Source organism: Eulemur rufifrons, chromosome 18 (genome assembly GCF_041146395.1).
Source record: "Eulemur rufifrons isolate Redbay chromosome 18, OSU_ERuf_1, whole genome shotgun sequence".
NCBI classification, from domain to species: domain Eukaryota; kingdom Metazoa; phylum Chordata; class Mammalia; order Primates; family Lemuridae; genus Eulemur; species Eulemur rufifrons.
The window spans coordinates 51,533,707-51,547,678 of NC_091000.1; the positions used below are offsets into that span (position 1 = coordinate 51,533,707).

General features: G+C 38.4%; 1 protein-coding gene across 1 annotated transcript; it reads left to right on the forward strand.

Annotated features, from left to right (window-relative positions):
* Nucleotides 1–2,037: 2,037 nt before the first annotated feature.
* On the forward strand, nt 2,038–11,605 carry PRL (prolactin). The gene is made up of 5 exons (XM_069493382.1): nt 2,038–2,065; nt 4,426–4,613; nt 6,561–6,668; nt 9,004–9,183; nt 11,414–11,605. Exons 1-5 carry the CDS (start codon nt 2,038–2,040, stop codon nt 11,603–11,605), a joined length of 696 nt encoding a protein of 231 aa, XP_069349483.1.
* The last annotated feature ends 2,367 nt before the right edge of the window (nt 11,606–13,972 follow it).

Genomic DNA, 13,972 nt, shown 5'->3' on the forward strand with positions numbered 1-13,972 from the left:
TATGACTTTTTGCATAAAATATGCCTTTTGCATTATTTAGATATTGCAATATCCTACTCACAGGAACCATGGGCCTATAGAGCAGCAAGGAAGCATACAATAAATTTTCCAGAGAAACATGGACCTCTTTGCAGTCAAATAAATCGATTGGCCTCCACTGAATAAACCCCGCTTAGATTTCCTTAGATTACTCTTATCCTGGCCATCTACAAAAGTTGCAACACTTTTAAATTTTAGGATTAAGTTGTCATTGTCAGTTCTTATGGCAGATTTTCTTACTCTTAAGTTTCTGGGAGACAGGGGAATGTAGGGCAGTGTTAATTTATCTACCACCTGGCTCTGCTTACTTTATAATTCAGACTTTTACCATCCAGGAAAAAAAATGGATACCTAGTATGAGTGTATGGAATTCTGACCCAGCTTTTAGATTGATAGGGTCTATGAATCATCACGTTTGATGTTTATGATTCAAAATCCGAGATTACTTAAGTTAAGGCAATTAGAAAGATAGTTTTTCAATGGTGTTAGCCTTTGTTAAGGTTTCTAGGTCCCTATAAGAGCACTTAGTCAGATAATTACTAAAGCACATACATGGCACCAGCAACTATGGAAAAAGTAAATGCCATAGGAAGATTAATTTTTACATTACCTCATCCATCAGTCTCCTATAAGAGACAGTAAGTTTGAAACTAAAGGTCACAGGCTGTTTGAGATGCATGGATTTAAAAATTAGAGAAAGTCGTCAACAACTTAGTTCTTATTCATTATAATCATTTCATTTAGAAAATCTCCAAAAGGTGAATGGAATTTTTGAGCCCATGAAAAATGAATTTTTGTCACCTTGGCCCCAGAGTGACACAGGGTCAGTGAAGGTAGAATCATCATAAGTCAATAACATTTTGCCCACTCCTATCCTTGAGGAAAATGGAAATGATTGGCTAGAATTTTGATTTATTACATAGTACTAGGATGTGCATGTGTGTGTGAGTGTATGTGCATGTGTGTGTGTGCACGTGTGTATGTGTGTTTGCCTTTTAAAACTGCTACATTGTTTTCCCAAAATAAACTCTCTTAAAGCAGAGGTGATATCTTGTTCGTCTAAGATCTGGGTTCACCGCCACATTTGTTAGGTGATTCATTCCTTAGCCTCCCTCACATCTCTTCTGGTTTCCCTGGGAGTAATAATCCTTCTTGCATCTAACTCAACTGTAGAAGAATTACATCTTTCCTGTCCTTTACATTGTCTCACCAAGCCATTGTTTTTTATTCTCTAAACTGCAGGTTGAAATGCAATTTTATGTATATTTCAAAATCAAAAGAAATAAACAGATAAAAATGTGCATTATAAATGAAAGCACCATATAGATATACCATTTTTAAAAAGGACAAAAGAAAATGTACACAAGTAAGGAAAAAATGAGGGAAATTTAATGAGAATGTAACAGGGAACTGAAAATCTTACTTTCTCAATCCTTATTCTATATCTCCTGGCATTTAGTGTGTAAATTTGGAAATATTTACCTAGCAATCTTGACTAAGAAATGGGATAATTGCTAGTACATGAGACTATTACCTAAGTGAAATATAATGCTATATATTCAAGAAACTGCAAAGAAATAAAGGTAAACATTAAAGTAAATCACTTTTGTAGTTTTATAGATCCTCTAACACAAACTTTAAAGTAAATGACTTCTGGAGTTTTACAGATTCTCTAACCCAAACTGGTCTCCAGGTCTCACCTTCATCATTTCTCTCATTTCCTTTTGGTCTAATTAATCAAAATCTTTCCTAGAATGTTCATTTCTGGCCAATATGTCTTCCTGAATATGAATAAGAGATAAAATACCATTTGATGTTTGAAATTATGGGAGTAATCTCAATGACGGAAATAGATGACCAGGAAAAGGGAAGAGAATGCCTGATTCAATATATTCATGAAGATGTCAAAGGTTTATAAAGCCAGCATCTGGGACAGAGAAAGCTGTGGGACTTCCAGATCTTCTCTGGGGAAGTGTGTTTCCCACGGTCATCCCCGCCATGGACAGCAAAGGATCACCACTGAAAGGTATGTGCCACACACCAAGTTGCTGGCTTTACCAACACTCATATGGGGGATTAATGTGAAATATTAGCTAATAACAACAGGTTTCTTGTTCACAGAGTTTAGAAGTACTATTTAATCATTGCTCTAGAAAGTAATTGAACAAGGGCACGAAAGAATAGAACGGTGGTTCTCAAACGGGGAAATCCTGGTTCTCCCAGCGACGTATGGCAATGTCTGGAGACATTTTGGGTTGTCTTAATTGAGGCAGGGAGACAAGGGAAATGTGCTCCTGGTATCTAATGGGTAGAGGTCAGAGATGCTGCTAAACAACCTACAATGCACAGGCCAGTCCCCAGAACACAGAATTATCCAGATTCAAATGCCAATAATACCAAGATTGAGAAACACTGGGCTAGAGTCAGACCAAAAGAAGCCATGGGTCCAATTTGTCACAACTCCAGAAGGCAGAAACTAACATTTCCTGGTTCCCAGGCTTCTAATGTGGATCGATCAACTTGAATCAACCTGATGAAACTTTCAATCTGAAGCCATAAGATAGACAATGATATAACAGAATTGTCTCTTCTACTGCTTTGTCAATTTTGTTCAAGCCAAATGACATTTCAAAAGGAAAAACAAGCTGGCTAAGAAAACCAATCACCTTTACTTTCTTGGTTGACATTTGCAAGAAAAATAAATTAGTAACAACCATAAAATTTGTTTTATGAAATGAAGAACAAAAACATTTGTCTATTTTATTTCATCTTGGACTATGAAAATTCCTTGGATGATAAATGTATAGATAAATGCACTCACAGTTAAAGAACATCTATCCAGTTATGAATTTCCTAGAGCCGCTTTTCCTATCTCTCTGTCTGCAGAGGAGATTTTATTTACACATGTAGATCAACTCTCCATTTGGCTACATTATATGACTATAACATGCATAAAATAAACATGTAGAAGCACTGTGTTTTTGGTAAATTAAAAGTCTATAATAGGAGTCATCTCACAACATTAATATTTTTTTTATTTTGAAGCTAAAGGGTTTAATTATTCTCAACACCAAAGTTTTTAGGTATTTTTAGGTGTTTAGGTTTAGGTATTTTTTCACAAATTAATCTTTAGCAATTGCCTCACTTTATCTCATACATTTCTGATTGCATTTATCAAAGGTTCTGTGGAGCTTAGTTTTCCGATAAACACATCTTTATATCAGATATTCTTTAGGAGTAGTGTCACTGAAGTTGAAAGCTGATTTTAATTTGATAGCTACATCTTGTTTCTTTCCTTTTGAAAGTGAAAATTAGTGATGTTGCAGGTCTGTATTTATCCATCTGCTGAGATAGCAAATTGATGACGACAACCATCTCTGATCATTGTGGAAGATTTTAAAAGTGTTTTAGTTAGAACAGGAAAAGTGGATAAAATCAAGCCTCCTAGGGCCTCTGTTATCATGCAATCAAAGGCAAAGTGTTGTTCTTTACAAGTAATGGCAACAACCTCTGCAGACACTGAGCCATCGCAGCTACTGATGTGGTCCCCATTACACGGATGCAGACCAAGAGCCCACAGGTGTGTGTGATGTGACAAGGGGAGGAGCAAAGACCACAGTCCTGGCCTCCTGCCTTTCTTACCTGTGAATCATAGGACTTGGGGAAATCACTTCAGCTTCCTAAGTCATCTGCTGCATCAATGTCATTTGATGATAATTACAAAGTCCAGTTTATCTGACAGGGTTATTATGAAGCTCAAATTTAGGAAAAAAACTTTAAGCTTTTGGCAAAGTGTTGAGCAAATGCATGGGATTATTATGATGAGTGAGCAGATCCAAGCTACAGCATCATTTTTCTGTTAGAATTCTCTTCATACTCAGTATTAGCAATCAAGCAATCATGTGTTTATTCTCATCAGGCATGAAGATAAATCAAACAGATCAACTGTGCTGTCCTTGTCACATCAGTGTCTAAAATGTAAATATCAGACACTGACTTTAAAAAATTACAAACTCCTGAAGAGCCCGACTGCTGAAAATCTGCAGAAACTCCCAGGACATTTAAACTATCTTAAGAGAATGACCTGAACACCCTGGCTCAGGATTAATTTTAGCTCCAAATGTTTGCAAAGTACAGAAGCACTTCAGGGAGCCATACAAAAATGCAGGCAGTAACCCACTTCTCAAACTATATATCTGTGCAAATATAATTATATATCTAAATTTACACAATGGAAGGTGTTGATTCTTCACCCACCCCCACTATTACAGTGCCAAATTATGCAGCTGAGGGCAGTGGGGAGAGATAAGGCCTCCCCCTGCATGATTACTTTTGATAACCTCAGAGGAATAGATCATCTCACTGTGGCTGGTGTTCTTGTTTAAGGTGGGTCACTTCTGCTGCTGCTGCTGCTGCTGGTGTCAAACCTGCTCCTGTGCAAGAGCGTGGCCTCCCTGCCCATCTGTCCCGGGGGGGCTGTCAACTGCCAGGTGTCCCTTCGAGACCTGTTTGACCGTGCGGTCATCCTGTCCCACTACATCCATAACCTCTCCTCAGAAATGTTCAACGAATTTGTAAGTACCACACTTCTTGCTTCTTCTCTGAAGGAGCCTTCACACAAACCACTGGGCTGTACTACACTTTAAAGGAGAAAACCTCCTGAGCCCAATTGCAAATGATATACCTTAATAGGCAAAAGAGGGCATCAGCTAATAAAATCCAAAACAGGAAGAAAGAGACAGTTTCATGAAATCTCAAAGAATGTAATGATTCATAAAATTTTTCCTTAATTCACTTTAATCCCATTATTGGGCACCTACCCAAAAGAACAAAAGACATTCTATAAAAAAAGACATCTGCACTCGAATGTTTATAGCAGCACAATTCACAATTGCAAAGATGTGGAAACAACCCAAGTGCCCATAAATACATGAGTGAATTAATAAAATGTGGTATATGTATACCATGGAGTACTACTCAGCTATAAGAAACAATGGTGATATAGCACCTCTTGTATTTTCCTGGATAGAGCTGGAACCCATTCTACTAAATGAAGTATCCCAAGAATGGAAAAATAAGCACCACATGTACTCACCATCAAATTGGTTTCACTGATCATCATCTAAGAGCACATTTAGGAATAACATGAATCAGGTGTCAGGCAGAGGTGTGGGGGAGGGGATGGGTGTATACATACATAATGAGTGTGATGCACACCGTCTAGGGGATGGACACACTTGAAGCTCTGACTGGGGGGGGAAGGGCAATATACATAACCTAAACTTTTGTACCTCCATAATATGCTGAAATAAAAAAAAATTAGAGACAGACATAAAGTGCTTTTAGGTGGGGCTGAGGAGAAGGAAGAAGGTTGATTTTCTGTTCTTGCATGTAGGGGACAGACTTCATAGGCATTTTTCACTTAGCACACTATCAATACCCAATAAATGCATGTTGCACTGTAGTGAACTGGGTGGATGCAACAGAGGTAAACTAAGCTGAATCCATGTTGGGGAAAAAATTATAACAGCTTTTCAGAACCCCCAAATGCAATGAATCATTTTTCCAGTATTTCCAGTGTATAGCTTTATAATTACAATAGGAGGCTGATTTAGAATTGGAAACAGGTATTCTTTTTCTGATTAAGATATTTTGAAAGTCATACATTAACTCTTCTAGGTCAGTCAAGGAGCAGGCAATAGATTAGCACTTCAGTAAATGGAAGGGCCCCCATGTTTGTAATAGATACACATTCATAGAGTTCTTTTTACTCATTAGCTTCTCTTTCAGCCTCTATTTTTGACTGGCCCTCTTGTGTCTTCCATACTTCCTAGTATTTCCTTTAAACTTTTATAACTTTTGCTAAAGATTAGTCTGTCTCTGTCAATGTGTTAGCTAATAATTTTTCTTTCCTTCTCCTCAGTTCATTGCTTTATATTTCCTAAAGGTTTATGCCCTGTGCTCTGTGTTTCTGACTTATTTTTTCACAATCAAAAAAACTGTATTCCATATCTATGTTTAACTTGGTAAGTAAGGTACAGGTGGGTAGACTCAGATATTATTCAAATAAAAGTTATAACACCTATTAAGAGAAGTCTATCAGTTTGGACCCACAATAAACAAGAGATTAAATGGATAAATGTAAATGCATATGCACTATGGCATTCGGCCCAAATGCTAGAGAAAGATGATACTTAACAAAATATTTCATGTTTCAAATTTTGGCTATTTTTAGTGTTTGCTTTCCAAATATTACCTTGCATGAAGAGTGAAAGTAAACAAGGGAATCTTAAAGGAGGGAAGAGGTTGAGATTTAGAAAAGTCAGATAAAAAATGAGTTTATAGAGGTAATGGAAAGAGAAGTAGGCAAAAGGGTTACTTTCTTGATTCTTAATTTCCATTTTTTGTAGCTCTCTTTTTAAAAATACATATCTATCAAATGTATTAATATTCGGGTAATGGATTCATTTATTCTATTCACAAGCAACCCCAACTAATTGAATTTGCTTTGTCATTTCCAGGATAAACGATATGCCCAGGGCAGGGGGTTCATTACCAAGGCCATCAACAGCTGCCACACTTCTTCCCTCTCCACACCTGAAGACAAGGAGCAAGCCCAACAGATCCATGTGAGTCTTTTATCCAGGTTTTTCACCAAAACACTGCGGCAGTCCACCATTATTATCATGCTGTTGGTTATTAGTGGTGTTGTAATAGCTAATGGTAATTTCTCATGCAGAGAAAAATGAAAGAAGAATAAGCAAAGAAAAATTACATTATGATTAAATGCTAAGTAAAGATTGTAGCAGCAAACTAAATAGCAGTACCATAAATTGTCCATGTAGATGGATTAGTTTAACCAATGCCTGGTACCTAGGATTGTATATATTACACTGCATGAAAGTTTGAACTGAATTGGACTTCCATGGACAAATATGTGTTCATGTCTATGTAAGAAAAGCAAATGCAGTTTTATTTATTACATGTTTCTAGTGACTCCTACATCAGTAGCATTTACATGACTGACCCCTGCACTATTTGAGCCATCTCTTTTGGACCTTCAAGGCTCTCCTCTGGTTCTGTTTCTACTTCTCTGACACCTACTTCTTCATTCTTTACTGATTTCTCTGCTGTCTGCTATTTCTTAACCAAAGTCAGCCTCCTAACACAGGTCCTGTAAACTATTATATTTGGCTTTTCACTGCTGTAACTGTTGTTCTATTCTGCTGACAACAGTCTGCATATCAAGCCTCAATCATGTATCCCAGCTCCAATCTTTTACTGTTACAATCTCTCCCTTCTGATTCTCTGCCATAACCACAGTCTTAACCTAATTTAAAATAAACATTTTCTACATGTACTCCCCCCACAAATACAAAGTGTTCTTTGTTTACAATTTTATTAATGGCACCAGCATACTGTCTGCTATGCTCATTAATAATAATTATGATAATTATGGTAATAATAAGAGAGGAGGAGAAAAAGGAGGAGGAGGGAAAGGAAATAACATTTATTGAGAGCTACAGATTGAGTATTCCTAATCTGAAATCCAAAATGGTCCAAATTTGGAAATTTTTTGAGCACAGACCTAACACTCGAAGGAAACGCTCACTGGAGCATTTCGGATTTGAGTTTTTCGGATTAGTGATACTTGACCTGTACTACAAGGCCAGAGCACAAACGGCACAAAACACTTTATGTGCATTACTGTAGCTAATCCTCCCCAAAATCCTATAACATAAGGTACTGTTATGATACTCACTGAGATAAGGAAACTGAGGCTCAGAGAAGTTACAGAATTTGCACCAGTCACGTGGCTAGCAAGCAGTGACTCTGGGCTTCGTAAGTGAAGTATCGCAAGAATGGAAAAGCAAATACTGCAAATATTCACTTTTAAATTGGAACTAACCAACCAAACAGCACTCATGTGCACAGATGGAAGTAAAACTCAACAGAAATCAAGCAGGTTATGGAGGGGTGGGCGGGGATGGGTGAAACCAAACCAAGTCAAAGCCTTCACTCTTAATCATTGTGCTGCAATGCTCCCAACAAAACCATGCTGACATTCATTTTACAGCCTGCACCTCTTTACAGCTCTTTTCTTTCATATCCTATTACATGTTTCCATTACAATGTCCCTTCATTTCTCCACTGTTCCTCATTCTCATCACCACTAGACTAGTTCACAGACATCGACACGGCAAGCATTTTTAATCAGAGGTAATCAGCTACTTAGAGTCTCATGTATGATCCTGGAATAAGCATAGTAGGCGGCCAAAACTCCAGTGTGAACTCCATTGATGCTGTTATTAAATATAACATTGTTCCATTTTATTCACCCACATATGCCAGTAAAATAGACTGCTCTGCTAGCAGTGTGGGCCAAGGGATTGCATAGGTTGGGGAAAGCATGTTTATGAGCGCCATGTCATCTTTGTTGTGTCTTTGTTCTAATATCCTAAAATAAAACTACAAATTACAAATGACTATATTAATGAACAATTGGATTCATTAATATGCATGAATTCTTGGGTGACAATTATTTGGGCCCCTTATCACTGACACTGGTGGAATCTATCTTTCCTGAGTCAGGTACTAGAGACACCCATTGAGTTCCAGCAAACTTTAGTTTTTCCCCATGGACAAGCAAATTAATCAAATATAAAAGATCTTAATAAGGATAGAATTTCAAAAAGAAAACAAAATTCTTCATGTTATCAATTAGAATTCTCATTAGAAAAATTAGTTATTGCAATAACCCAGATTTTTTTTTATTTTAGCAAAGTGTAGATCAATAGCTTAAAATTTGCATTTCTACAACTTCTATAACCTACAAAAAAAATTACATACACATAGGAATAATAAAGAGCCAGTTTATTCCAACCTCTCTGAGCAAAAATCACATGTAACTAACCCTGTTGTATTTGGCTTATTTTAATGCACTTGTTCTGTGTGGTTTTTTAGCACGAAGACCTTCTGAACTTGGTACTCAGAGTGTTGCGCTCCTGGAACGATCCCCTGTATCATCTAGTCGCAGAAGTGCGTGGTATGCAAGAAGCCCCGGATGCTATCCTATCCAGAGCCATAGAGATTGAGGAACAAAACAAAAGACTTCTGGAGGGCATGGAGAAGATAGTTGGCCAGGTGAGTAGCCTCCTGGTGCTTCTTTGTTTTTCTCATTGATGAAACAGGTGACCTGTGGGATGGGAAATATCTCATTTTGAAAGAAGGAAATTTAGACATTCTGTATTCCAGACTGCTGTTAAACAAAGAAAGAGCATAGCCATTTACACTGATAGATTCTGATGTATGAATCTTAGAATTCTATAATCCTGTGATATTTGACAGCTGCAGCTTTCTATGCACTGTACACAAATCCACCAGACTTGCCCCTTCCTGGGGACAGGCAGTTAAATATTTCCAAGGGAAGAAAACCAGAGAATAGAATCTGCAAAATAAATATTTTCTCCTAAGTATCCCAGGACCCCCGCTATTCAAATTCTGATAAGATTCTTTCTCTTTTCTCCCGTTGCTGTAAGATAAAAGTGGGAAGGGAGAAAATCAATATCAGATCCGTGGGTACCCCACCCCTCATGCCCTGATCTGTTGCACAGACTTGTCAAGAAGGCAAGGAGAGTGAAAAGATGAGGTCATAGCATCAATGCACACAGACTGCATTGATTTTGGGGGCGTTGCACAAGCACTAGATTTCAGGGGGTTACAAGAGAAGGAGGTGTATCTTTTTTGGAATGTTCTTTATTTTGTAATTTATGGAAAGTTGTCTTATCCTAAATTTTCTTTTGCTTGGGGATCCAAAATCAAAACTCCTATCATTGCATTTAATCTCTCTAAATAATTTTTCATATTTAGATTGCATTAGTATTTTGTAATACATGTCTCCATTCAGATGGGATAATGTCAACATTAGTGAGATAACATCTAAACAGCTTTCCGAAGTCCTCAGAAATAATGTATCATCTACGGAAAAATATCCATGATTATCAGAATAATAACAGAAGCAATTTTACATTTCTCTTTTTGTGTACTAAGTACATGTTATCAGGTGTCATTTTTTATCATTTTCATGGTAGAAGAATGTACCCAACACAAACACAAAGCACATTTTAACCTTGGAACATATGAAATAAAAACTTTGATTTTCAAGTTATTTTCTTCATTACTACGAGCCTACATTCTGAGGTCATTAATTTGTTCTATAATACTTCATTTTCTGATCTTTTTTTTTTCCTATCGTTTATTTTTTATTGTTCATATCATTGTCCCTTGCACAGTAAATTTTGTCTTAGGGCTCAAGCACCAAAAATAAAAACTAAAAACATAAAGCAAGGCAACAAATAAATATGTGCATGCGTTCTCTCTCTCTCTCTCTCTCTCTCTCTGAATTCCAATAGGGAATCTCAGATTTTAAAAATATTCTTACTCTGTAGAAAAAAGTTCAGCCAGCAGAACAGAGTCTGCAAATATCCCAGATTTCTACTCAATAGCTCTCCAAACTAGCAGACATCCTGCAAGTTGCCAAGATGGCTACTTGGTCTCCAAGATCTCTGGGGCCCATAGAATGGGAAAATACATGGTTCTCTCTCTCTCTCTCTCATGCTGTTCAGCCTCTTTTTGTTACCATAGATGTGCCCCCACCCCTGTCACTCAGCCCTCACCACTGAGGGGCTGCTGCCAGCACCCCCTTCTTATAGGTACTTTTCCCAGAACCTCCTACCCCGGGACCTCAAGAGAAAGGAGCTGTTCCTCATAGAAATCTGGAGGAGGGTGTTACCTGTCCTTGGTGGAATGAAAGTCCCCTGACTACTTCAACAGATCCTCTTAGTTGCAGTCATCACTAGGTTATCTGTACCCCAAAGCATCAAATAAAATCCTTATCATTTCTGAGGTTGTTGGCACATACACTATATGGGGAATAGATTCAGCTCAAAGCGGGAAGAAAATAAATGGTGAACTGCCAGAAGAAATGAAGTACAGATGGCCCATCAGGGACAAGATTCATAAAATGAAATAGTCCCTCAAGTGAGAGAACTCCACTGTCCCTTGATCAAATCCACATCTATGTATACTCAAATATTAATAGCAACTTTCTGCTTCTCCACCTGTCTAATCCTGCAAAAACATACTTCACCTGTGATCACATACATACAGAAAACTTATACATGTGTTCTGCTTCTATTTTTTAGATTAATCAATTTCTGATGCACTGGCCCAAATATGTGAAGATCATTTTGCCTTTGGCTAAAATTTTATATCTTTATCTCTTTCCCAAATCTTGATTCAATAATTAGAAAGAAGAAGCAGATAAAAATATTAACAATAGGAATAATAAGTCACTGTCTTTTTTGCTAATTAGGTTCATCCTGGAATCAGAGAAAATGAGGTCTACTCCGTCTGGTCGGGACTTCCATCCCTGCAGATGGCTGATGAAGACTCTCGCCTTTTTGCTTTTTATAACCTGCTCCACTGCCTACGCAGGGATTCACATAAGATTGACAATTATCTCAAGCTCCTGAAGTGCCGGATCATCTACGACAGCAACTGCTAAGCCCACATCCATTCCGTCTATTTCTGAGATGGTTCTTAATGATCCATCCCATGGCAAGCTTCTTTTAGTTTCATTGCTTTTTAATGCATGCTTGGGTGTAATGGGTCTCCTCTTCAAAAATAAAAACTGACTCCTTAGAGACGTTAAAATCTAAAAATGCCAATTTGTCAAAGTTTTTTTTTTTTTTAATCTTCATTTAACAGAAAATCAAAAGAAAATCTATCACTCCCATTGGGAAATTCCTATCAAAATTTGTCACAAATAACAGAAGTTAGCTAGCAAATAAGACAATTAACAGCTTACTTTAGAATCATAGTAGATTATTGTGGGTCAAGTTATTAGAATCAAAGAGCTAGAATATTAACCATGCTAGTCATGCTATAAAGAAGATTGAATTCTCAGGATTAGGAAAGCCAGCCACGTTCTGGCAGCTAACTTTCACCTTGTTATGACAGACAGACAGTATAAGTACTATGCAACTGCAATGCCTCCATAGCCTGAGGTTTACTGAACAGTCTAAAAATTGTTAGGATACAAAAGGAAATGGCTTTCTCTAATAGCTGTCTTTAATCATGCTCTACTGAATTCTCGTCCCGTTAGCATCATCTTGGACACATTTCATGTGTTCTAGTCACCCTGGGTCTGACAAGTCAGGTCTAGTCAAGTTTCAACTCATCTCATATTTAAATTGTTTGATGCCTTCCCCTATGTTGGCTCAAAGGACCTAATGGAGAAAGCAGATGCAGTCAGTTCCTGCTATGGTTCTCCCACCACCGCTGGGTCTCCATTCCTCTGGCTGTGCTAGCGTGAGACAGAGGATTAGGAGAGATGGACAAGTTCTGACATTGTTGACTTATATAGTGCTCTTGTAGACTTCTCATTGTGGACAGGGACTAGACTTGAATTCCTTCTGAGTAGTGAGTGTCTTTACTGTGGGGTTCACTTGTAATTTTCCAGGATACCCACCCATGGGGACACCTCACTGGATAGTTCCTTTCCCAGGGGAAACACTCTGGCTGGATTCTCCTATCCACCCTCCAGCTCTGCCTTCTGTAGTATTCTCCACAGCCTCTGCTGCTGTTCCCTTAACCCTGCAGGCAGCCTATTGAAAAAAATTGGCTCAAAATCAGCTATCTGCCACCTGACCCCCAGGAAGCTCATGCATCATAACCTCCCCAAGCAATGGAGTGGCAATAATACTGGAGCACTGCTGACCCCTTCCTGGGGTCTCTACCAATCCTCTTCTCCTGTTCACATAGACATGGAGTAGATCAGAAAGTTGGATTCATTAGCAGACATTCACCCGGGGAATGAGATGTCATTATTTCCTTATTTAAAACCCAGTGGGTAATTACCTCTATCAATACTTAGAGAGTCAGTCTCACGAACATTCTCTGCCAGATCACTGAATTATAACCCCCTCCTCCAATACCTCGTCTCCTGTTTATTGTGTCCGGAGAGAGGTGACTGCATGAGGGTAGCTCAGCTTGGCCTCTAAACAGCCCGGGATCTCCCTGCCATCTGGCCTTAGAAGGCAGTGGTATTCTCAGGTTGTTCTCGTAGCAGCGTTCCAGCTTTAGCAGGGATTTCTATTTTATTTATTTATTTATTTATTTGAGACAGAGTCTCACTCTGTTGCCCAGGCTAGAGTGCCGTGGCGTCAGCCTAGCTCACAGCAATCTCAAACTCCTAGGTTCAAGCAATCTTCCTGCCTCAGCCTTCCGAGTAGCTGGGACTACGGGCATGTGCCACCATGCCCAGCTAATTTTTTCTGTATGTATTTTTAGTTGTCCATGTAATTTCTTTCTATTCTTAGTAGAGACAAGGTCTCGCTCTTGCTCAGGCTGGTCTCGAACTCCTGACCTCGAGCAATCCTCCCGCCTCTGCCTCCCAGAGTGCTAGGATTACAGGCATGAGCCACCGCACCTGGCCTAGCAGGGATTTCTAGATAACAGACACTAGGAACCACCCTATTTGAACCATCCCACTCAACACACTGATGGACATGAAATAAAAAGGTAAGGTTGCTGGGTAGAATAAAGAGGGGGAGAGAGAAGGAAAGAAGAAAGGAAAGACAAGAAGAGGGAAAATGAATAAAAGACTTGAATCTTGAAGGATAAGGTGCTATTAGAATACTGAACTTAGTGAAGACCTAAATATACCTGAATTTTTATACCATAAAAGCAAATATTATCTCATGTTCCCCATTCCTTTCCCTTTTCTCTTATCTCTTGTCTTCCTGAAATTTTCATTTTTATTACTAGTATTCTTTGCCCTTACCAATTGAGTGGCTACAGCTCTAGAGATGAGCAAGACTTGGCACTGCGTCAGATCAGAATTCAAGGCAACTTTCTACCTCTTTTCAAA